The sequence below is a fragment of the Diorhabda carinulata genome, chromosome 3 (assembly GCF_026250575.1).
Source record: "Diorhabda carinulata isolate Delta chromosome 3, icDioCari1.1, whole genome shotgun sequence".
Taxonomy (NCBI): Eukaryota; Metazoa; Arthropoda; class Insecta; order Coleoptera; family Chrysomelidae; genus Diorhabda; species Diorhabda carinulata.
In genome coordinates, this window is record NC_079462.1 from 7,400,792 (window position 1) to 7,426,219 (window position 25,428).

At 32.3% G+C, this 25,428-nt stretch overlaps 1 protein-coding gene across 2 annotated transcripts in view; it reads left to right on the top strand.

The window, feature by feature from the left end:
• The first annotated feature begins 1,231 nt into the window (after nucleotides 1–1,231).
• Nucleotides 1,232–25,428, top strand: part of LOC130891509 (protein turtle homolog A-like) — an 842,489-nt gene continuing 818,292 nt past the window's right edge. Inside the window, exon 1 of one of the 2 annotated variants that reach the window (XM_057796310.1) lies at nucleotides 1,232–1,525. In XM_057796310.1, the coding sequence (XP_057652293.1) occupies nucleotides 1,417–1,525 (109 nt within the window). In that variant the 5' untranslated portion in view covers nucleotides 1,232–1,416. The remainder of the gene's footprint in view (nucleotides 1,526–25,428) is intronic. The other variant, XM_057796309.1, reaches the window with a different exon arrangement.

Consider the following 25,428-nt stretch of genomic DNA (forward strand, 5'->3'; position numbering starts at 1 on the left):
CAAATTTGAAACAGAGTCGTACATACTTAGTGTGGTGCCTAAATGTGGGTCTAAGCTGGGCCCATCGTAAAGTCCTGAATGGCTTATTGTTCAGCAGCGAATAGTCAAGAGCTTAGATAAATCGCAGCATGATTAACCGTACAAGCTCGCAAATTCTGGATAGTCGATGTCCAGTGACGAAGAGACAATTTCGTCTTCTGTTTGTGAAACTCATGTGGATGGATTTAGACTGTTGTTGAGGTTGTCCTTTTTCAACGATTGCAGTATCATAGTGGGATTTGTTTGAAGGATTTTTGATGCAGTTGGAGCATGTCGGTATGTAGCTAGTGAAGCAGTATAATATTTGCACCTATTTACTGTCGTTTTCTAAGATTTTGACCTCTAAAATTATCTTTAGCTAACATATGATCCTTTAAATATTAACCCCTAGAATATCATATTGAATTCGGATTACTCATGTTTGAAGCTTTTGATGTAAGATTTTATTTATAAATGATGTGTAGCTTATTATTCAGCAGTGAATAGTCAAGAAACCGCAAGATTACCCGTACAGGCTCGCAACTTCTGGATAGTCGATGTCCAACTTAGAATGAGAATTTTTAATCTGTTACTGTTTCTATAAATTTAACGGTTTGTATTCACGCCACCAGTACGGTAGATACCAATCCAATTTCAAAAATCGAGTTCAAAGAATCCGCTACACGAAAACGAATTTATGAAATTTTTGTATCATCATCGATTACTGTTCAAAGTTCCAAATTGATTCGCTCTTTTGATACGCTCCAGAATCGAGCGCAAAAATTTCGTTACAAAGAATTATATATACATACCAAGGCTAATAAAAGCGTGTTAATATCCATTCGTTTGACTTGTACACGGACTACGAGATTGTTATTGGTTTTCCTTATGAACTGAAACGATGAAAAACTATATATTTTAAGAGAACAAAGAGGCAGTGAACGCAACTTTCAAGTTGGAGAAATCTTCCGTAGAAAATATATCTTGACAACAAACTTTTAATGTTCTTTGTACTTCAGACAATTTTATTAAGACAAAATAATCTTTGGAAACTTCAATCAACGGAACAACTTTCGTCCTGAAACTAAAATCTGAGAGCGTCCATATAAAAACGCAAAAAAAACAAAAAACTTCGTGGGCGTTCGGTGCGTGTCGGATCTGCAGAGCTATTGGCCGGGCGCACGCTTCAAATCAACATCTTAGCGCCAGCACTAGTGGTATTTTGACCGCTGCGTAGAGAACACTGAGTTAGGCGTTCCGGCCGGTATATTCAAATATACTTCGCGAATATTTTCCCAACAGAAAACTTTTTTATTAACTTTCTATCTTTCCTTGTGTGCAAGGGGTATGTTTGTTTGAGTGCTTCGGTGACGTTTGTGTCCGTTTAATACTAATAAAATGGTGTTCACTTTTCTTGGTGAGAAAATTTACTGTGTGATGCTATTACAAGTGGTTTTAGTTTGTGTGAGTTTCTTGGGAGTTTGCGGACAATTCGAAAATGAACCAGGTATGAAACCATGAGCGTATTAATTTTATTCAATACAGAAGTTGTAATGTTATCAAATATAATAATGTGAGGTTTTCTAAATAATCTGCTGGAAGCGGCTGAAACTTATTGGGGAATGCTAATTAAAATTAAACAAATAGAAAGAGAAATTTAATTTAATAATCAAATATATATTATTTACTCGAGGTAACAGATGTAACAAAATTAAACCTAAACATATATATCTATATATATATTTTATTGGACTCAAAAACCAAATAATTAATTCACCGCAATAATTATGAAAGAAGAGTAAATGAGTTTTCTTATTTATAAAAAAGGTGTTTCGTATTATGTTTGTTTCTCCAAAAAAGTCTACTAATCGTTAGTTACATCGTAAATGTGAACGAATATTTAAAAAACTCCAAAATTATACCGAAATGTTGAAAAAATACGTTTTTCCATAAATCTACAGAATTTATTCCCTTCGGGAAACTAAAAATCTTTCTCGTTTTCTCTTCCTTTCCTTATTTTCAGTTCCCTGAAGTTGTGAATAAATATTCCCGCAAGTTAAGGATATATCCTAAAACACTTTTCCTCGTTTTGCTGCTAACCGTATATGTTATACAATGTGACCCATCGAAAATGTACCGGATGGACAACTATTGGAAAAGAAATTATTGACCAAACTTTATCATTCTGAACTTGGAATGTGGGATAAAGTAAAACATATTAAAAAGAATTTTATATTCTGTATAAATCGAATCTTTATTTTAAAAATTTTTGTAGTAAAATTTGAAAAGAACGATTAGCTTTTTTGTCTACTCCCCTTGACTTGCATTCCTTATAGTTGGTTTTTCATGGTACTTTTTATAGAGTGAGATATGGTTTCGTTTCAGGTTGCAAAAAATATTTTCCATTGAAACTTAGTAGTTCTCCACATTACGTTCAAGTGCTTTATTTAAAATATAATAAATTTCATAATTGATACATTTTATCGTGAAAAAACAGGAATGATTGAATTTTATGGGAAAACAGTACCACAGAATATTTCAATCAACTGCATTCCGATACATATTTTTGGCAAAACTTTGCAGGAATCGGTAGTAAGTAGCAGCATTGGGGACATTTAAAATTCTACTATGAATAGGAATTAATTGTACAGCAAGCTTTTATCGTGTGAATCGCCAGTAATTATTGAACAAGTTTAATTCTGTCTAACCATATAGGTACTGAAAATAACTTAGACCATCAAACCGTCAAAAGTTTTCGTCTACACTATATTTTGCGTGATACATAACATATGAAAACAATTCGATATTCATATTTTAAAAAAATTAGGACATTGTTATAATGAAACTATAGCCTGTAATTTTTATATGTTCAAAGTTTTGATTCATCAGTGTAACCCTTTTTTGCTAACATAATTTCGGCGTACAATTTTTGCATTCCCCCTAATCTGCAAATAATCGTCGGAACCTCTTTGGTTCCAATCGTTTTCCAGTATATTCCAAAGATGTGAATTAGGACACTGCTTTCTGGCTTCTCTGTCCAATTTGTCCCACATCTCTTTGTACAGCTTCAAGGAATGTTTGGGATCGTTGCCATGCTGGAAGATAAATTTTCTGCCGAATAGATGTTAGCCAGAACGTACCATATTTTCCTTTTTTTATAGCCTTCTTTCAAAATCCCTTCACCAGGTCTTCAGTCGCCCTTCCTGCAAAACATCCCCAAACCACCACTGAGCCTCCATTGTGTTCTACAGTCGGGATTACATATGGCTCTCCATAAAACTCCCTCCCATTTTTCTTGCGTCCAATTTTCATATTCTCCTGCCCACTGCAACATATTATTTTTTTTATTATGGCGTTTTAAAAGAGATTTCTTCACTACCACCTTTTCAAAGAGACCAGCTTCTATCAATCTCCTTTTTACTGAGGTAGATCCCTAGATTCATTGATCAAAGCTACAATATTTGGGACCGTGAGTTTTCGTATTTACTGTAGTGGATTTTCGAGGCCGCCTTGAACATTTTCTATCGCCGTTTTTAGTTCTGGGGCAATGGTACAGTTATTGTTGCCTAGACTATAATTCACTTGAGAGTTCTTTTGTTTTACCCATTTTAAAACTTACAAATCTGAATTTGTCGAGAACGAAAACAAAAAAATGTCTTGTTCCAAGAAGTATAAATCACAGCACGTTCTTGCGTCTCACAGGGCTAACTAGAACTAAACTACAATCATTAACTCCGAGGAAATGATCCACAGAGAAAATATACAAACTAACCGGTACTTGCAGGTTTAAACTTAATTAAACAAAATATAAACATGCGCTGGTATAAACAAATAACGGACATTATTATTTTTGATGAAATTTATTATTTTGAAATCCAATTAATATATTATAAAGTGGGCAAAAACTTGTGACTGGTAGTGTATGTTTTTTTGAGTGCCTTTCCTCAAGTAGAAGTTATTAGGCCAATTCTAGTCATAGGATATTCAACTACCTTGTGTACAGTGTAGTCTAAATAAGTATAAATCTAGAATGTGGATGGGAATCTTTATTCCACACATTGTAACATTAAAAAAGTGATTGACGGATATCAAAGGGTATTTCTCAATATTTTCATGTTTTTGAAATAAGTGAGAGGAAAATTATTATTAAATTCTTCCGAGAATGTTGAATCAAGAAAGTTCAAGTTTAATTACGTTGAGGTTTTTAAGAAAGTTCATGGATTGGTTGCAAATGCTCTAAATACGTCAGTATTTAGAAGCTTTGAAATTTCATTGGTTTTTCGATATCGATCAACCAGAAAATCATCAAAAAGATACCGTTCAATCCGTCAGTGACAATAACAAATGCCTAATTCAGTTGTGTAAAGACTCATTTGTCAGTTTATTTAGAATTGACAGGGAAAAAGTACAGATAACACAAGATATACAAAAAATGGTAATCTAGTCGGAAATCATGAGAAAAGCTTCGTCTAAATTTTGTATGAAATGTGCAAATATTAAACAATATTAGTTGACGTGGCTTTATCAACTATATTTGTATTTTATATATTAGTTTGTAAAAGTTGCCACAATTTATGAAACAACATTTATGAACAACATCTTCGTGTAAGATAAGCCTTATTTTGATCGAAAGTTTGTGGATGAAGATGTTATCTACTTATACAGAATTCAAATTTATGTTATTAGTTCAAAAAATTGATCTTTCAATTATTTCACTCTATTATAGAATATTGAATGTTAATTAAAAAATTTCTATTTCAAAATAAGTTTACAATTTCTACAAATACTGTTGGTAAAGACGGTTGAATATCGGAAAGAGTATTTTGATTCCTTTTCTTAAAAATACACATCCAAAAGAAACAAAAGACTTGAGATCAATAAGCATATTACCAGTCGTATCAAAAATAGTAAGAAGACACATATACAACCAAACAAGCTTTAGGAAATTTTTCAGTACGTCAACAAGTCTGGTTAAATCAGTAAATGCCATAAAATCTAAAAAAAATCTAGGAGAGGCAACCTGCTTGTCACTTCTTGTCTTTGGCAAAGCATTCGATACCACTGATCATAATATGCTTTCATCCAAATTGCGTTTTAAACCAAAATATTGCGGTTGTAGACAAATCCATATATGTCCCACTAAAAACGGAAGTGCCTCATGCTTCCATTGTAGGTCTTTTTTTATATATAGCAGATATGAAAAACTGTTTAAACTACTATAATATACTACAGTATGCAGACAATTCACATAAATTCGATTCCTTTTCGAAATCCGGTATCCCAGTTTTTCAGGATCGATTTAGTGACGATCTTAATAACATAAAATTATTATCAAAAAATCACAATTTGAAACTAAATGCGACAACTACTTTATGTAACTTTTAATTTTGGCATAAATATTGATAACGGAAATACAACAATAGTAAATTGATTTTTTTTTGAAAGCCACATAAAATATAAGCAGAAAATAGCTTATGATTGACTAAAGAGCGTACATCATGTTAAAAACATTTTGCATTTTCTATGTAACATTCTCGTTCTTCCAGTATTGGATTTCGGAGATATAGTCTATTCTAATTTCTTTAATTTTTCATTTCTTAGACCTTTTGATATTTTAAGCATCTAAATTTTCTTGATTTTAGGTCTCTTCTGTTTTAAAATTGGTTTTCTTTGATAACTCTTAAGCGATTGATGAAAAATTGACGCTTCGATTAATTTTAAGTATTTATCGAAATATGATATTGACAGTAATAATTTGCGTATTTATATTAATCAATGAATTTAGAAAATTATTCGATAACTATTGCAGTTTTCAACTGCATCCAAAAATTGCAAAACAGCTGCATGCGTTTTTTGTTTAACACATTGAGTCCCAACCAAACTTGATAAACTTTCCCCTGGGCCCAAAAAATTTTTTGTGTTTTCACTTTCTATATGGGATGTGGATCTAATGAAAAATGGAGTAAAAATTCGAAATAAAAAGTTACCGCTAATACTTTCTCCAGGGCCCTATGGATCGTATACAAAAAACATCATATTCTGCACATTTCACTCGAAATAGATATTTTCATTATATATAAGGTTAGGTTAGGGATGCAGTATGGGAAAACAAAATTTTGTTTGCTTTTTTATCCTTTGAAAGATGATTTATGCTTTTATGTGAAATGGACCAAAATGTGCGATATGTTTTAAGAAATTTCATATGAGATCAAGGTATAAAGTGAAGGTGACACAAAAGAAAAATTCATTTGCGGTCCTATGGACCGCACAGGGGCTCGATGCATTAATTCATCTTATCGATATCACACATGCACATGCTTAGTTTTATTTAAAAAATAATAAAAAACGGTCAACATACTTATTTGTTTAATTAATTGTATACACTCAACCATCCTTTCTATACTAGAAATAATAACCTTTATGGAGTACCTCAACATCGAAAATCTTTTTTTATAACTCGGTTCAAATGTGGAATAAGTTATCGGAAAACTATAAAAAAAAAGTCAAATCTCTTTGCGTGGAGATAGAAAAGTACCTTATTAGTAGGCAAATGAGGCATTAACACTAAAACAAATTAAAGGTTACCCCACAGGTTTTGGTCGCGTTACTGTTCTGGTTCTATTCTAATTTCGTTCGCATTATCTCAACTCAATGCCTTCCTCGCTTGATGATCTGGTATATTTATTGTATAGCTATAACTAATATCTTTGATATTGCTTTGCATCATAAGAACTGATGCTACTCTTATGTAATAGGTTTTTTGATTCAATAAACTTTTATTGTTTTTATATAAATCAGTTGATATGTTCATATTGAACAAATATTCACAATATTTCTACTTTTTCGACATCCACATCTCGACTTTTATGAAATTATGTGAAGAAATCGGCTGAAATTTTATTCAACTTTCAAATTAATGTTACGAAACCGCTCGTGGAATGGGTCCTTAGCCGGCTCTGTTCAGCTACAATGGAATTTAAAAATTCTGCGAATACGCGAAGTCAATATTTTTTCTAAATGGCGGAAGCGCCTTTGATGTGTACTTTTAAAACTTTTTATTATAGCGAGTGGGTTATTTGAAGTATTTCTTCTAAGTTATATCTTGGAAAATCTATTTATTCATTCCTATTTGTGGTATATAAATAAATTTATGTAACGCAGTAAGTTTAGTTTTAAATAAATGGTAGTAGGGAATAGAACTAATTAGTAGAAGTAATAGCAAAAATTATTTAAGTGTATTGTATAGTGTTCAAATAAATTGAGAACGTAAGAGACATTATTTATTAATTGACTCCACGAATAGAATATATAACGTTTTATTCAATGAATTTATAAGCATATATTCACAGAAGGCATTTTGATTTAATATTCACAAGCATAGATTTATTAAAAAAAAAGTATATATCATCTACATATATCAACGTCCCAAAATATTTTAGTCTGTTGAAGTAACTGAGAACAAATTTTTACAGGATAATTTCTTAGCATAAGATAAAATTCATTTCGGAATAATGATGGACAAACAATGCAATTCGAAATTAATTATTTGAATGGTTGACATTAGTGATTAACATGATTAATATTTAGAATATTTTAAATAAATTCATAATGAAAACAAGTTTTTAGAAAACCTAAGAGGCATATTCGGATCCCATATTTTTTTATTAATTGCTGCCCAGAGAAAATGAATTATAATTAAGTCAATTAATATATTATCTCTTCGTCCAGTTGAATTGAATTCGAAATTTTATGACAGGGAAAAAATACGTTAATTATGCGAGCTTATATTGTATGCAGCAACCGAATTTCTTTTGCCTCAATTTTCATTACATTTGAATAGTGATTCAATTTATTGTTGCATTCATACACCTCCGTATGCCGTCTGATCATAACAAAGTTATACTATTAGTCATTTCAGAGACTGATTAATCATAAAAATTTCATTTGTACTATTCAAAACATTTTTATTTATATTTTAATTCTCGTAATCAATTTATGTTGGTATTACTCACATACAAATGATAACAACAATAAGTTGAAGGTATAAATTTTCTTGTGATTCTTCTCGTTTCCCTACGAAATTCTAGTATAATTGACATTTTTCAAGGAAACGAAGACTTAGGTATACCACTTACTATGTTATCATCGCCTTAAAGTATAAACTTGCTCACTCACTTCAAGGTTTTTCTATAGAAAAGAGAAAAATTTTTATAAAATTTTAATTGTTTCTTAGATCATAAAATTCAAAAATAATCTACTTAGAAAAATTTTTTATGAAAAGCCTCAAATGAAGACAACTGATTTTCTATTGTTTATAAGCTATTTTGGAACTAAGCAGGTTATTTTAAGGTATATTGTGTCTACCAATGAACTTTGCAGGATTTTTGGGAAATAGAAGGGTAAATAAAAGTAATCAATTTAAATGACTATAACACAAAAGAAAACAAGCATCAAATCTCTTAAGCTTAAGCTTAAACTTAAGCACTGACTTTTTCTCTTCTTCTACTTAAAATCCACTCAAAAATGTAAGTAGAAATCACAAATACCAGCCAAGACCCAAATGCAGTTTTGAGAAAGTCTGCTGATTCCCAGGATAACGAACTTTTACGGTGATGATCTGAAAATACTTTTTTTATTTAATAACCATAAATCTCAAAAATAAAACTACACTGAAATTAAATTTGTTCAATAATTATCACGATTTATTTAAACAATTCGAAATGAACAAAAAAACCGTTAATTATTGAGAACTCATCACATATTTCATACACTGTCAGTTTTGATTTGAAGTAACCGTTTTTCTTAAACGTTAGGGCGTCTCGTTTTCTTTTGAATGGTATTCAAATAGTCATTTGAGACCAAATATGGATTCAGGAGGTAGATATTCTGAGCCGAACATATTCCTTTCCACTTGTCGAGTACAAATGACATGCAAACTAAGAAAAAATGGTTTTAGAAATGTCAAAAGTTTTTCGAACTACATTTACAAATATTTCTCATGGTGCATCAACGTCAATATTAATGAAAGATTATGTGTTTAGAAATCATTTGCAACTGCTACAAGTATATTGTTGAAAACCTCATAGAAAAGTGTCTCGTTTCGAAAAAAATATCCCTAAAATGAGGAATACTACTTGTCAACAAGAAAGAAGCTCGTTTAGTTCATTGTTTTTATTCGGGAAGGAATTTTTCAAAATTGGACTACGTTGATTTTAGATCACCTCGATATAGGATTTGTTTCCTCTGCACGGCTTGGGTTGGAGTGCTGTGTGGGTGTGTGTATGTAAGGGTATGATATTATTGATGTGAGACTTCTGGAGTAATAAAGTCAAGTGAAGAGGCAGGTGGCTACAGCTGCAGCTATGTTAATCTCTGTCGTTGCAATATGGCTAATAATTGAATATGAGTGTCATGTTTTCCAAATGTCACTGCTCTATATTTATTTTTCCTCTTGTAAAGATATATAGTATATTGTTCAAATGTTAAAATTTTGTGGAAAAGAATTATAAAAGATGGAGAACTCTACAAAAAAAACTGCGACATGAGATGCAGTGAAAATTGTATGGATAATCAGAAAACATTTTTTTCATTATATTATCAATTTGTAAGCATTCAATGGGTAAAGTTTTCATAATATAGGGAGCTGTAAATGCTTCAAATACGTTAGTTTTTAGAAAATTTCATCAATTTCTCGTCATCTACTGACCAGAAAATTATTAAGACGAAACCTTCTAATCCATCGGTGACACATAACAAACGCTTTATTCAGCAGTTTATATAGAATCAGCAGAGAAAAATAAAACAACAAATAATTTACTGGAACTTAGGTACATAACCTACTACGATAACATAATTAGATAGCGATATCAGAGAGCGATTCTCCGAGGAAACATATACTGAACACACTGTTTACACCACCACTCACAATTACATAGTCTTATCGTCTTCAGAGACTGAAGGTAAACTAGGTGAAATAGCTCTAGATAAACCTCAAAAAATCTCTCGAACTACACATGACTTCCCGCTTATGACGTCTCGTTACTCGTTATATAAAAAATTATGTTTGAAGCTTATTATTTTTCTTCTTCTTTCTTCCATAAATGGTCTGACGCCTCTTCCCTCTTTCTGTCTTTCCCCATCTTGGCTCTAGATTGTCATTCCACATTTTTCGTGGTCGACCTCTACTCCGTGTTCAAGTTAAACCTTTTTGTCTTGCTACTTTTACTAGTTTATCATGTCATTCGTCTTGGTTATATTGGTTCAATTGTTTTTACGCTGTGATACCCATTCGTTAATATTATCTACGTCGACGATTATCGTCTAATTTTTTTGCTCGTGTTTTCCCGAGATCTGTCGGAGAATTTTTATTCCTGTAGCCTGCAAGAGTTGTGTTTCTTATTGTTTCTGATGTATAGGTCTTATAGATCTGATTGTCGCTTTGCAAATACGTGCCTTTGTTTCTTGCCCCCTACTATGTTCTGAAGACATCCCGCGACTTTATTCGCTCTAGCTATTTGTCCTCTATCCTCTTTCTCTACGTCTCCATAACTGGTTATGCCAATCCCAAGTATTTCATTCTCTGCTGTTTTGATGTTGTCATGCATATAGTTTTTTCAGTCGATTCATATGTTTGTCTGTGAGATCGGAGATATTCAATAATCTTTGAAGACGTTCTTTATTTACAGCACATATCATGGTGTCATTGGCATAGCACATGATATAATTACTGAAAATATTGAAAAGTGTTATTTATGTTGTTTGAGATAAATTTTCCCGTAATACAAAACACTATAAATTTTTCACTCAAATATCATATTAAAACATAATAATTGATCAGATATTTGTAAATCATATAAGAATTTTACTATGTATAGGATGTGCAAAGCGTATAAATCAAAATAATGGTTTTTATTTAAATGAAATTATTAAAATTGAAATATCGTTGGTCTTATGGGTGAATATTTTTTGAATTATATGTTTCTTCATATTTAACTCCAACGCTTTCTATCTGTTGGATGATGTCTAAACAATTTATTTCATATCTTTTATTCATGAATTCTTGAACTTTTTTTAGGTATATTATCCAAATTAACACGTATGCTGTAGTGAATATTTCGTTTTAATCAATTATGTCGTTTTAATCAATTTCATATACCTTTTCTGATATCGCATGACAATATATAATTTATGCTTAGGAGAGCCAATGGCCTTTTAATTAAAAACATGGTATACTAATACCTTGCATGAAGTATTGTTTCAGTGTTAAATTAAAAATTCAAAATTGAATCGATGGCGCTTTACTGATTCATGTATTTTAATGAAATTCAATGAAAATCTATTTACACACTATTTTTGTTTTAGCCAGAATTCAATAATTACCCTCCATAGTACTAAACTGCCTGGTAATAAAATGGAGTATGTTTTTAATTTAACTGGCAGCAATTTAAGTATTTTTACCTAATACTCGAAGCTGTTTTCGTTTTCCAGTTGCAGCTGTTGTTTAGTGTTTTTATAATTGATATTACTGGTAAACCTTTTTCTAACAATTTGCAATGAAATCATAATAAATCTGAATCTAATGTAAATATTTATCGCTATAAAGTTCTTTGTAGCAATTATATACTTGATACACTTTGAAGAAGTTTAACAAGCATGGATATTTGAAATTTTTACAATTTCCCAACATACTGAGAATAAGATATTTTCCAATTTATACAATACATTACAAATTTGATGTTTTTATATGTTATTTGGAACTGATTTATTTCGTGTGAATCAACAAATCCGATATTTTTGTCAGGAAATGGTAGTACAAAAATACTTTTTTGAAACACAACTTTATTTAATATATACTAAAAATTCTGGCATAAATCTAAGTACGATTAGTCTTTAAAAATGATTTAAATAATACATAACAGAATTGTATGGTGTACACAAACTTCTCAGAGAGAAATTGGGGTTGTAACCCAAAGATCCATGAAGCAATGGTTTGGGGTACTAAAACTAGTCTGAATGCCACGAGGAATAATTTCTCAAATGTACAAAGACTGGCTTGCTTGTGTTCAACTTGGACGCTGAAAGCATGTGACATAATCACAACTTCACTTAGAATTTTTAGAGACGGAACAACCAAATAAAACCGTCCTTTAATAATGACCAAACTTGAAAAAAATGGAAATGGGAGTGCACGGGTCCAGAACTAAACACTCTGAAAGTCTGGGCAACACACCAAATTCTCAAGCAGAAATCTATGTAATTGAAAAATGTGTCTAGCTCAATCTAGAGAGAAATTATAGTCAAGCCACCATCGGAGATTTAAGCTCCAATAGGGCGAAACATTTATCCATATTCTGTGTGTGGGAAACACTACGGAACTCCAAAGTACTACACCTGGGAGTTTTTGGAACATGAGACGAAGATTTCTGGCAACTACAGCCATCCCATCTCCTAGACTGTTTGAAAGGAGTGGGATTAACAGATCAGCTTTATATACTGGGTTTATCCAGTATCGCAGCAAGAAAGGGGGACACAATAGATCCTTTGGATCGCAGTTTTCATCCACATACATAGTGGTTATCCATGAAAATAGATTTAAGCTTTATTTAGTAGGAGTTTTCGATTATTTGAAGCATACTTAGAAACAAATTGTACCAAGATATTTCATTTTTTAGTGTATCTGAAATAAATTGCAGTTTTAAATTTTCAATGCATTATATAACGAATATATTTCGGTGTTTTCATGATTAGTCTTTGAGAAAACTATATTGAATGCAGCTGTATACAAGTATGTTGATATATATGTAAAATATTTCAAATGTTAAGAAACAAGCACCTGAAACCAATATTACACTGATAGGCGTTTCACATTCATGCGCAATTCGCGGACCCGATTTTCATCGCGAATTGAGGAGAAAATAGCGCGCAGATTTTTCGTAGCTCTACATTGGCAGTGTTGACAATCGTGTTCACAGTACAGCTCGAGCACTTGATGGATATGGTTGAAGTAGATCCTACTGACAAGGCTACTGCTAGGTGCATTCGCATTTTGTAATTATTTATACAAAAGTAATAAACAAATTAAAATAAAATGGAGGGAACGAAGGGAACGAATAATTATGACTTTTCAGTATTTTTGTATCATCTCAAACTCCAGTTCCACAAAACTGGTACTTGAGTATGCTCTAAAACAAATTTTGTTTAATTCATTTTTTCGATTAACAGTTATTTTGTATTGTGGTATAAACAATATACCCAAAGGAGAAGGATCTCGATTGTTATAGGGGTTATAAGAAAGACTCATTTTAATTTCGTACGGGCAATCACATCCTGAATTTTATCGCATCAATTTAGAAACACCCTATATGTTACGAATGGTTGATCATTACATAACTGAAGCTATTGAAGTTACTATAATGAAATTTGCACAGTAGGTTCATCTAACAACATAGTCTCCCAATGAGAGAGGATCTTTGGATCATACAACCCATAGGGGGCTAAATAAGAATTTTTTGGTTAATTCATGTATTAAAGTCTATTTTGAAGTTAGAATCTTCAAATTCAATATTTAGCCTACAAATTTAACAAAAATAAATACTTTCATCGATTTTCCCTTTTAAACGGTTTTTATATAGTTTTATATAGTATAGCAAAAAAATTCAATATGATAATATCAGCGGCAAAGACAAAATCAATGGTTACTTCCAAGACACCGATCAGATGTAAGCTTGTGGTGGATAACAAAATAATACACCGGGAAATGAAATTTAAATATCTGGGAATCGAAATATCTGGACACGGGGACGTGGAGACGGAAGTAAGAAACCAAGCTACAAGAGTCTCAAGAGCAGCAACATACCTAAATGACACAATCTGGCGAAATAAATAACTTCGAACTGAAGTAAAAGCCCGCATTTACAAGACCGCAATCAGACCTATATTATCCTATGCAGCAGAGACCCGACCTGAGACCTCTAAAACGAAACGGATATTGGAGACTACAAAAATGAAAATAGTTCGAAGAATAGCGGTAAGAACACTACTGGATAGAGAAAGGAGTAAAAACATAAGACGAACATGCGGGATAGATAATATCAATGACTGGGTACTGGATAGAAAGATAAAATGGAATGAGCACATTTACCGCATGACGGAAGAACGAATTGTAAAAATATCAAGGGACAAATCACCAGCAGGACAAAGAAGCATTGGAAGACCTAGGAAAAGATGGAGTGACAACCTCCCAGGTTACTGAGCAGAGGCTATGACGTGAAGAAAAACAGGCAATGATGCCTATACACAGCAGGAAGAAGAAGAAGAAGAATACTTCCATCAGGATTTCTCATGATTTCACAAATTGTGAAGAGGGGGTTGAGTTCTCTATGAAAAAAACTTCACTTGTATTTACAATTTACGCGATTATGATTGATACTTCCTGATTCTATTTTATAATCATGTCTGTAACCACTACGGGATATGAAACGACGGTTAATTGAAAACCGTGTCCGCCAACTTATCAGTACTTCCTAACTACAGTAAATTTAGCAACTTAACCATGAACGAATTCAAGAGAGAAGCATCATTTTCACCCAAACGCCCCATGAATAAGGTAAGTATGTATTCAGAAAGGATATTTTAAAATTTAATTTTTGGCAGAATTGCAATCTCAAACTCACGACGAATATCTATTTTTATTTTATTGTTTCTAAGAATTGTACAAAACTTCACGAGCAAGCCCCGTGCTACAGCTGGTAAGTGTAAGTCTTGGCTGGCAATAAGGTGCCACTTCCATAAGACTTAATTCCGAATATTCAGTCTCCTCTTAAGCTTGACGTGAGACGCTAAGCTCCAGTTTCTATACTACATTTCTTATGGTCTGATTATTGGTCTCCTTGCGTTTATTTTTTGGATTTATATCCATTTTTTCGCATCGATATGAACACTCCAAAATTTTTCACTATCATCTTGAATTCCTAGTTCTATGAGACTCATTCCCCCGATTGTTATTAGCATTTTCGTTTCAGTAGTCTTAATTATTCTTTTCGTTGCTTATGTTTCGGCTTCATTGTTTCATATTCGCTAAGCTAATCCATCTCATAACATTCTGATCCTGGCTCTTCTCTATTATCCCGACTTCTCATTCTAACTCTAACGCTCTTTCTCTTAACTGTTTTTTCCTCTTCGTTTGAGTAGTTCTCATCATTCTTTCGTTTGAATGGACAGTTTTCACGAGTGAATTCTTCCAATAAATTTGATATGATTTGGTCTTCATATCTGGGAACTGAAGAGGTGAATGAGAATATCATGTTTTCAAATAAGATTATTTTAATTATCAGATGTAGATCAAATGTGTGGGATACAGCAGAATTTTTAATTAAAATGTGTTCCATAGGGAATCATACTTATAATGATTAAAAGTCGATCAACCAAGAAAATGGATGGAGTTACTTAAATTTGTCTACTTACAATGTATTGTAAATTGGGAACGTATTTCCTGTAGAAGTTAATTAGAAATATTACCAATTATGTTGTTATGAGCTATGAAACCAAACAAATCATAAATTACTGTTATGATAGATTTTCTTCTCCTTATTTATGCAAATAAGATCTAACGATAAGTATATAGTACAAGCTTGAGGTAAACGATATTTCTAATTGAGATTTCAACAGTTTGAATAAATTATCATCGACAATTTTCTTCTGATAAATACGTGGATAACTACTTGCTGTAAAACATTACTCCATTTTTAGTGCTGTAATAATACTCCGTCGTAAATGTTATACCGTTCAAATAAATGAACGTTTAATGTTATTACCCCGTAAAGGTTATATTAATCTATGTCTTAAATTATAGTTAAACAACCTGTAGTTCGATCTTGCAAACTAGAGACTACCGCATCTCTTTGGTTTGTATTTTATTGTCTTTCATTTCTACTGTGAGTTGATTCTCTTTTACTGCTCAGTGCCATAAGAAGCAGTTGGAATATGAGATCAGTCGATAATAAAAGGTAAACAATAAAAATGCTCATTTCTGAATTATTATAAATATGTTTAAAAAAAGTTAATAAATATTCCATAGAAGTAGTACTTAAAAATTAACCCTCCGGTACCCGCTTGAAAATCTGGGAACGGTTACCCGTTTCGGTCTAATAGACCGTTTTGTTTCAACGAATAACATAATAGCTTTTTCTATCTATTTTATATAGAGGCATTGAAACAAAATAATATTATACTAAAATATGTTTGTTCTTTATTAAATAAAACACAGATACAGATAGAAAAGGTAAAGAATAAACTGAAAACTTATTCTAAAATAAATGTAAACTGGATCACAATGTGCAAAATATATGATCGAAGAAACACAGTAACTAATTTTACATTTTCATTCCGAAAACTTCTCAAAACATGTTTCATATACGATGGTAACATATTCGAGGCACATGAATTTTTTACATTTTACACAATGAAAGCGGGTTTATCTATTTCTTTTACTATCGCAAAACTAGCACCTTCCTCTTTCAGGTAGTGGTTCTGCACGTTCCTTCTTAGCTATCTTCAATACCACAAATTTCTCTGATGCGAAGCTTTAGTGGTCAAGAAACTTGCTGCACTGTCGATCGGATAAGTAAATGTGGACGAACGATCTCCATAGATAGACTTTATATTGTTCCATGAGTTTTTGGATCATTTACTTCATATTAAATTCAAATTAAAATACAATAATGTTATTTGAATTCAATAAATGGATCTCCATTGTCATACTTTTTGACTCTTGGAAGTATGAGTTTCAAGTCCATTAAAATATTCTGACAATTGAATGATTGACATTATTTGATATTTTTGAAACCCAAATCAAAACTCAGCTCAGAAAACAATTCCTCGTTCAAAAGTGTACTAGACCTACAGTAGTCAGATGTGGGGAGCAGCTAACAACGTTATGAGGATTTAACGCTTTACAGCCCATTGTATCCAGTCATCCAAATGACTCTTGAAGCAAATGAATAGAAAATTAAAAAATATAGACACATAAGATCTACTCAACTGTGCAAGATAGTTTCTGAAAGGAGCACACCGTCTATGTCATTGTTTTATCAATAACGTTGTTTATTAAACAATATAAAACAAATTTAAACAATGTATGAAGATATGAAAGACTCTAAGTGAAGAGATTGGAACTTTTTAATAGAGATATACTTGTTATATCAGTATAAGTTATATTTCAGATCAGAAATTTCTTACTAACGCTCCTATGTACAGTAATACAGTGGTGTAACTTGAAAAAATGATCAACTTTGAAGAAAAGAAATTTTTTAGAGCCCCTTTATATTATATTACGGAGCAGGAGCAAAGCAAAGGTGATCAGCAAGACTTTAACATTCAATGATTATATATTCACAAAGGAAGATTAAATTCGTGTTAGTTAATGGAGCAGAATGAAATTAACCGAAACAGTATGGCAATATACTAAAAATAAACGTTAATATCATTAAGACTTATGGAACAAATAAAACATGTAACTTGATAAAATATACCATAATTCGAAGGTTTCTCTTTTCAATTGAAAGAATATGTTTAGTTTATCTGAAAGCGGTTAATCACTGTCATTACTATATGGAACAGATTCAAGAATGGTGGTTAAGAAAAATTTCTGAACTTAACCTGATAATTTTCAATAGGGAGCAATTAACTACATTCTCGAAAATAGAAAAAAAACATATAGAAAGTGATGCAGAATAATTTGGAAGCAACCTTGACCAAATAAATATGGTGTAGACGGACGGCCGATCAACCGTTTTCTTTCGATCTTCCCCTCTATTATCAAGCGGAGAATCTCCTATTGCTCGTCTCTCATGATATGTCGTAGGTACTGCAACTTTCTCTCCTTGATGGTCGTGAGAAGCTTTATGTTTACCCATTTGCTGTAAGACCTCTATGTCTGTCTTATGTTCCGTCTAAGATATCCATTCGCCTGTAGGCGTACATTTCGGACGTGTCAATTTTCTTCTTTGTGGCCGCATCCAGGTTCCAACTTTCGCATCTGTACAGAAGAACAGGAAAGATGTAAGAGCGAAGCATTCTGATCTGGAGCTCCAGGCTAAAGTTGCGGTTTGCTAGAAGTCTCCTCATGTTGCTCAGAGTTTTCCGCGCTTGCTCAATTCTTTATCTGATTATAGTTTGGTCTTGGACGTATTCATATAAGGGCCGAATTGTTCGCTATATTCTACAATAACGTCCATAAGAGATTGAAGTTCTGGTAGGATACTAGTCACTACCACGGTATCATCTGCGTAACGAACATAGTTTCCATTGATCTTTGTGCCTGCAGTTGTATTCTCGAGGGCTTCGCGAAATACTGTCACCACTACAGAGTAGAGTTTAAACAGTAGGGGAGACAATACACATCCTTGTCTCTTCTGATGTGGACCCTTTGATTTTGATTGTTGATGTTTGGTGCCAGTAAAGTCCGGTTATGATCTTTAGATCTAGTGTGACGATATCGGTTGATTTTAGGATTTTGATCATTTTTTGGTGTGACACAGAGTCAAAAGGGTTTTTTTATAGTCAATAAAGCATGCAATGTATGATTATTAGATGCTTATTTATCCCCAAAACAAACTAAATGAAAATCTGTATCTTGTTACTAGATTTTCTTTGCAGTTTCAACTTTACTCAATTCTAATTTACAAGCTAGTATGGCATCAAATATAATACAATTTAAGTATGATCATCGAATCTCTCTCTATTCCAATATTATAGTAAAATGAAACTTCATTTCTTCTAAAAGGTTAATTCAAATTTCCGAATTACCTATAAGAATAACTTTTGCACACCCTCTAGAGGAAGAGATCTTACATAGATGAAATTACTATCATACTACAAAATTAGGTGTGTAAATTAAAAAAGGGTTAGAATAAGAATTCTAACCCTTTATTAATTTACCAATTAAAACGTAAGTAGTTCCATGAATTATAAGAAAGTACTAATTGGTAAGCACTTTAAATAGGGAAAGCAACAGTACATAATTATCAAATAATCAAGCGACACAAATAAAATCTGGACTGATTTAAGGTTTCGTTTTTACATCAATGGAACCTGTCTTACTTCTATCTATACGACAAGATAAACCAAATAAAGGAATCTTCTTATCTTTTACCCCCATTTTATTGACAGAGTAGATGGATATTTGTGTGTATCGAGTCTGTGTACATTTTGATAACGAATCTCGACTTAAATGTTTTTTTTTACCAGACAGCGATTGAAATGCTTTTGATGACTACCTACCACCCTGAATGATGGGTTCGAATGGTATTTTTATTGTACTATTATACTGGGTGTGTGCTAAGGTCTGTGTAATGTAAACTTCATTTATATCATTAATAAAATATTAATTAGCATGTTGACCGAATTATATATCTTTGTTAGGATTGTATAAACAAGATTAGTGACGTTAATATATCGAATGTCGATCATATGTAATTACCTACAGGGTGTCTCTAGTACAAAATTTAAATATAATTTGCTCCATACTCAAGAAAAGGATTTTGGTAAAACTCAATGGTATGTACTATTTTTGGTATATTATGATGTAATAACTGACGAGGGTTTAAAGAGTTAATAAACTTATTAATTAAACAAAAAATCATAAAAAGATAATTGAATTAGAAACCGGGAATATGAAATGGAATTCGATTGGAGTGAATGTTAAGAAAGGTCCGTTCTCACAAATACACAGTTAATTTTCTTTCTAAAGAATCCATTAGTCTTCTATAAGGTTGGGGGTTAGCTGAGGTCATTAAATAATGTTGAATTTTTTTTTTCATATGCTGACGTGAATTTGAGTCTTCTTAAGATACGATAAACTTTGTAGTTCCAAGGATTAAAATCACATGACCGATGGAGCCGAAGAATCAGAGCTTCCACACCTCTACTAAACGATGCAGAAAATCGTTACTCTACTAATCAAGACATCTTCTTTTAAAGTGCAGTGGACCTCTATCGTGCCTCAAAAATAAAGATTTTTCCTCGCTTAGTGTTAAATCTAAATCTAAATCTAATAAGTCGTTATAAATGAACGTTTAAATTCCAGATACATATTACAGTTTAAATTTCGAGGTAGAACGTGATACACTACTAATTTGTTACCTGCATATTACTGTACTACCCTTTTGCCTTGTGCATTCTCATTACACCACTTGCTGTGCATTGTGAGAGTCAAATATATCTTGTCGCGTGAAGGTTGCTTTGACCTTAAAAAGAATATATTTTGAAAAACTTAGATTGACGGCTTTATGTTTGGCAAATCGTTAGATTGACTGCAAGAGCTCTTGGAATTGTTCCTAATGATAAGGATGTATCGTCCAAGTACTCAAAGAATACGTATGTGTTTGTCTTGCTATATTTCTTACACTAATTGTTGGCTCATCATCAATTAAATTTTAAATTATATTTCCTTACTAATGGCCCTTGTTGTTTCGATCTAATAGATTTCTTTCTTTTTTGATCTTACATTTTCAGTGTCTGGGCAACATTGTTCAATGGCTTTGATTGTATTTTCTGCCTAACTTGTAACAGCTGCACAAGAGTTTAGTTAATCCTTATTTACGGTTAATATAATAATACGTCCTAACTGTTAATAAATGACAATTTTCTATGGCAAACGTGGAGAAGGAATTACTCTGATTACTGGTAGGCCTACAATCCCAATTCGTTAATACGTATCTGTTCGATCAAAAAATATTCAATCCTCCCAATTCGTACTAATTAATAATAATGGTATTTATTAACTAGTATATAACATTATTTTATACTAGCATCGGCTTTTACTTCATAATTTTCAAATCAATTTTACCAAAAACTGCACATACTATCGAATGTCACCAAAAAAAACCAATTTGGTGTAAAAATGAATGACTTTTAAGCTCAGTTGAAATTTCGTTCAACGAATCTAACAAAAAAAGTTATGTTCATTAAGAACCGTCTAACTAGCTCCCTCTCTGAGGCGTCAGATAAACTCATGGGATGTATCAGCTTCTAAAACATATTTGTAGAAAATTTCATTACAATTTTGCCAGTAGTTTCGACATAATTGTAAAAATGTGAATTTTTTACCAACGCTGTGGATTGCGCTAGGAAAAATTTAATAAGGGAAACTTTAATTATTTTCCAATTTTCTACGTATCCTAGAGACGAGATCATTTTTTTTAAACTTCGTGTATACTGTAATGTTTTCTTTAATTCAATTTATTCACTTTTTATTTACGTTTATTTCCACTACAGAAACAATCGAAACATATTCAATAATTTTACTAACAATTTATGAATTTTTTTGGATCGACTACCCTTATTTCCTGACAGAACTCGTTGCAGTTTTTTTTTATTTCCATAATCGGGATTTGATCCCGAGCTGTCTTAAATACTAGACAGAGCATTATTCTACTAAACCACGTTAATCCCCCTGAATATGTATTAACTGAAAATATGTCAGAATAGGGAAGCCAAGCAAGAGAACTATGATTTTATTGTATAGAAGTTATAAATACAAAGTAAAAAATTACTTGTATAGTTATAATGCTTCACTTATTGTTTGGAAAAATTCAAGTTTTGAAAAAGCAATAGATATTGATAAAATATAATCTTATTAGTTACTACAAAATATTATATTCTCTTTACCACTTTTAATTTCTATGTTTTTAATACGATAATACTGCGTTATTCCAATATAATTTATCTCAACCATTAGATATCTAAAATCTTGAGCAATCCTAGATTCTCTGTGAAGAAATTGATTCACAGAGATAGGGAACATGCTACAGCAGTGGAAAATACACCACGTGGTGGACTTCCTAGAGTATTTAGAACAGGACTGCATCGTTATTTGGTACAATATCCCCATAGAAACTGAACGGCATCAGCTTTAAATATCACGGATACGTATTTCGTCGTATTATTCAGCACCTACTATACGATTCCGTGATCTAAATTTACGTACTAGAAGTCCAATACGGGTCTCCCATTTATTCCTTAGATATCGTGCTGTCTGCTTCCAATGAGGACAAGAGCTTAGAAGATAGGTCTTTTTAAAAAGTTCACTAGAATCAGTTTGATTAATGATGACAATGGACAAACGATCTGGAGATAACTAGATCGTTAACAGTGACTTAATTTTCTCCAGAAAGTCCCTTTCTATCAAAAGAGGAACGAAATTATTACATCCATCATCTATTTTATACATAATGATTCAGATTGTAATGTTCTGGTTATGTATGACAATCCGACAATTCCCATCTATATTGCGTGAGAAGGGTTCAAGATGCACTAGTCTAGTTCAAACCGCGTGGGATTTTATCTTTGGAATTGTTCTCAATCGTGTGAATACATCTCAGACTACAGTTCAGTTAGTTCCAGCAAGGGGCGTTATAGGATTGAAACGATGTTTGAATGGATGTCATAGTGAACATTAGTCATAGTTGATTGGTTTCAGATTTTTGAAGTTTTCTAGTTTGTAGATTCTTGAATAAGATATACGGTAAACAAAATATTCTAATTGTATATTATATTTATTTGTTTTATGAGAAACTATTTCTCTAATAAAAAGTTCTTTGTATATTACAACTTGTAACGTATATTAAACATAATTCGTAATGAGCTCTAGCTGTGTGTTTTATTTTTATACCAGGAAACTGATTAGTGTCTAATTAATTGGGATATTATTTAGTTCTCATTTTGTACGATTCACGACTGCAGTATTAGAATATTTAGTATTGGGTTGTCCAGAGGTGAATTCACTACGGAGTGTGTTTCTTAATAGAATAATAAGAGTGCCACTCACACACAAGTATTAATTATATAACTACGAGTTTATTTTTTCAATTTTTATAATGATTGAAGTAGGCAGTAGATGCGCCGTGGATAAAGTGCTGCGGGTAACTATTACAGTCTTAATAGCAATGGGATTAATCAACTTAATTCTGATCATTATGAAACCAATAAATATAACTAATTATTTTCTAACCCAATAAAAAACTTTTAAGTGAAATTAATAAATTCTGGCAAAAAAGTCCTAGTTATGTTTTTGAATAAGAAAAATATTAGGGAAAGGTCCTTCAGTAATATAGGCAAGTGAAAAAATAAAATTAGGTGCTAACTGTAAATTAACCAAAATAGCATGAAGCGTCATTTTAGAGGTTAACTACCGTCACAAAAATATTATATACTTGATCTTCATTTTTCATAAGTTTGATGAGGAATGGAAACATGCTTTAAGTATTGAAAACTCAATCTGAATATTGTTCACTTGCTTCTAATATCCAACAAAATAATCGAGGTATTAGGTAAAAAAATATTTTTCGAAAGGACGTAAGTCACTTTTACTGGTACATTTTGCAGTAGTACAGGTTGAAAAATAAAGTGAAGGTATATCAATCTTTTCGTTAATATATTCTTCATTTGTCCTTTGCGATAATACGTATTTTCTCGCAATCAAAGTAATTTACTGTGAATCGGAACATTGAAATAAATACGAGGGCTGTGTGAAAAGATTGCGACTTCAACCTAAAGATATCAGCACTTATCAATATAAGTTTGGAAATTTATTTGTCCACGCCTTGAGAAATTCTTACAATCAGTTTGGACATTTTTCCAATGTTTAACAATCGTTTAAATGAGTCGTTGTCAAGGTTTCTCTGAAAAGTATCGGGCTGTCATTTAGGGAAGCTAAATTCAAGTTTAGCCGTATCAACTTTTGTGAAGACGAATGTTCAGAACGGCCAAAATCTGAGACAACCAACTATATCATTAGAAAATTTCCCAAAAGGGTTTTGAAATAACGTCAGATTGAAGTTAGAGAGATAGAAGAGGTTATCGTTTTATCACAAGAATGCATTTTCAGCATCGATTCCTAACTCTAAATAAAAACTAGATACACCACTACATTCCTGGAAGGAAAAAATTATGGAGAAAGTGTATTGCAAACAATGAATCGGTTTCGAAAACGACACGGCTAAAGAAGCAATGGCGTCTGTGTTTTGTGATAGTCATTGGATTGTGTTCATCGACTATCTTCAAAAGATTTGAATAAATAACAGGAGAGTATTACGTATCGTTGCTTGAGAAAGTACGGGGAAAAACTGCGAAAAAATGATCGCAATTGAAGAAAAGGGAAGTTCTTGTCCCTCAGGACAACGCACCTTCTTACTATTCGGTGATGGCCATTGTTAAAATTCATGAATTGTTTGATCCAATGATCATTAAAAAAGTTTAGTTCTTTTTTAGGCTGCTAATATCCGAATTAACTGCTAATCTTCTTTATTTAGGATTAAGCAGCACAAATAGTTTCGAATTGTAGTATGCTAAATAGATGAGCAGTTGAATAAATTTTACCCGTTCAAACTAATATTTCCAAACATTATAGAATCATTGGGACATAACTGCACCTTAAGGTGTATTAGGAATATAGGTTCACCTTGCGTCCAGCGATGGAGATGAGCGATTCCCTTTTATAACTAAAATCGCATCACACCAAGAGCGTAGACGTTAGAACCCGAAAGTTGGTGTACTATGTCTGATCTGGAGAAGTCAAAGGAAATTATGATCGAGATCCGCAGCATATTAAGTGCACATAGATCATAAGAACTTAGTTTAGTGGACGAGAACTTATCGGACCATCTAGTAGCTCTTCTCCTCCAAGGATTTCCTCAGGATATCTGGCGCTCGTAGCGAAGTTTCATTCAGTAAAGCGAATGATATGAGATATTGAAACTTAAACGTCCTCAGCGTATTATAAAACCATAAATTAGTCAAATCAGAGTTCCACATGGACCTAAAATAGAGGCTTGTGAGATACTATGAACAGCGTTAATATCTTGAAACAGCAGGACAGTATAACAACTCACCTATCGAAGCTACTGGCGTTGGAAATGAATGGCACTGAAGCTTCGTGCTCATACTCGACCATTATAGGCATTATCCCTTTCTGTTTTGTACGTGACCATGAAGGTGGGACTAGTTGGGAGGTCGCGGCGGTGCATACGGAAGTATTGACCAAGAGGCCGTGGCTGTACAGGTCATGTTGGTACTAGCACATTGTTGCAAAATTGCGGTTTTTATGATTGCGAACCAATATATTTTGTACAATACTTATATTCTGTGTGTGAGATTTTCTGTTTTATGGGTGTGTTAACCAGTAAACGTGTCTCAAGGTCTTAAACAGTATTCAAATGAATTTTTGAACAAGAAATAATAAACTAAGTTAGATGAAGCTCCCCCTTACCACTTTCTTCCATTTAACAGTGCCTGGGTGATAGATTTCCTGGCAGAAGCAATAAAAGATTTGCCAACAAGATCACCCACGTGTTTTATTGGAGCATCTAAAACGATAATTCGCCTCAAGATTTGAGATTTCTTTATAGAATTATA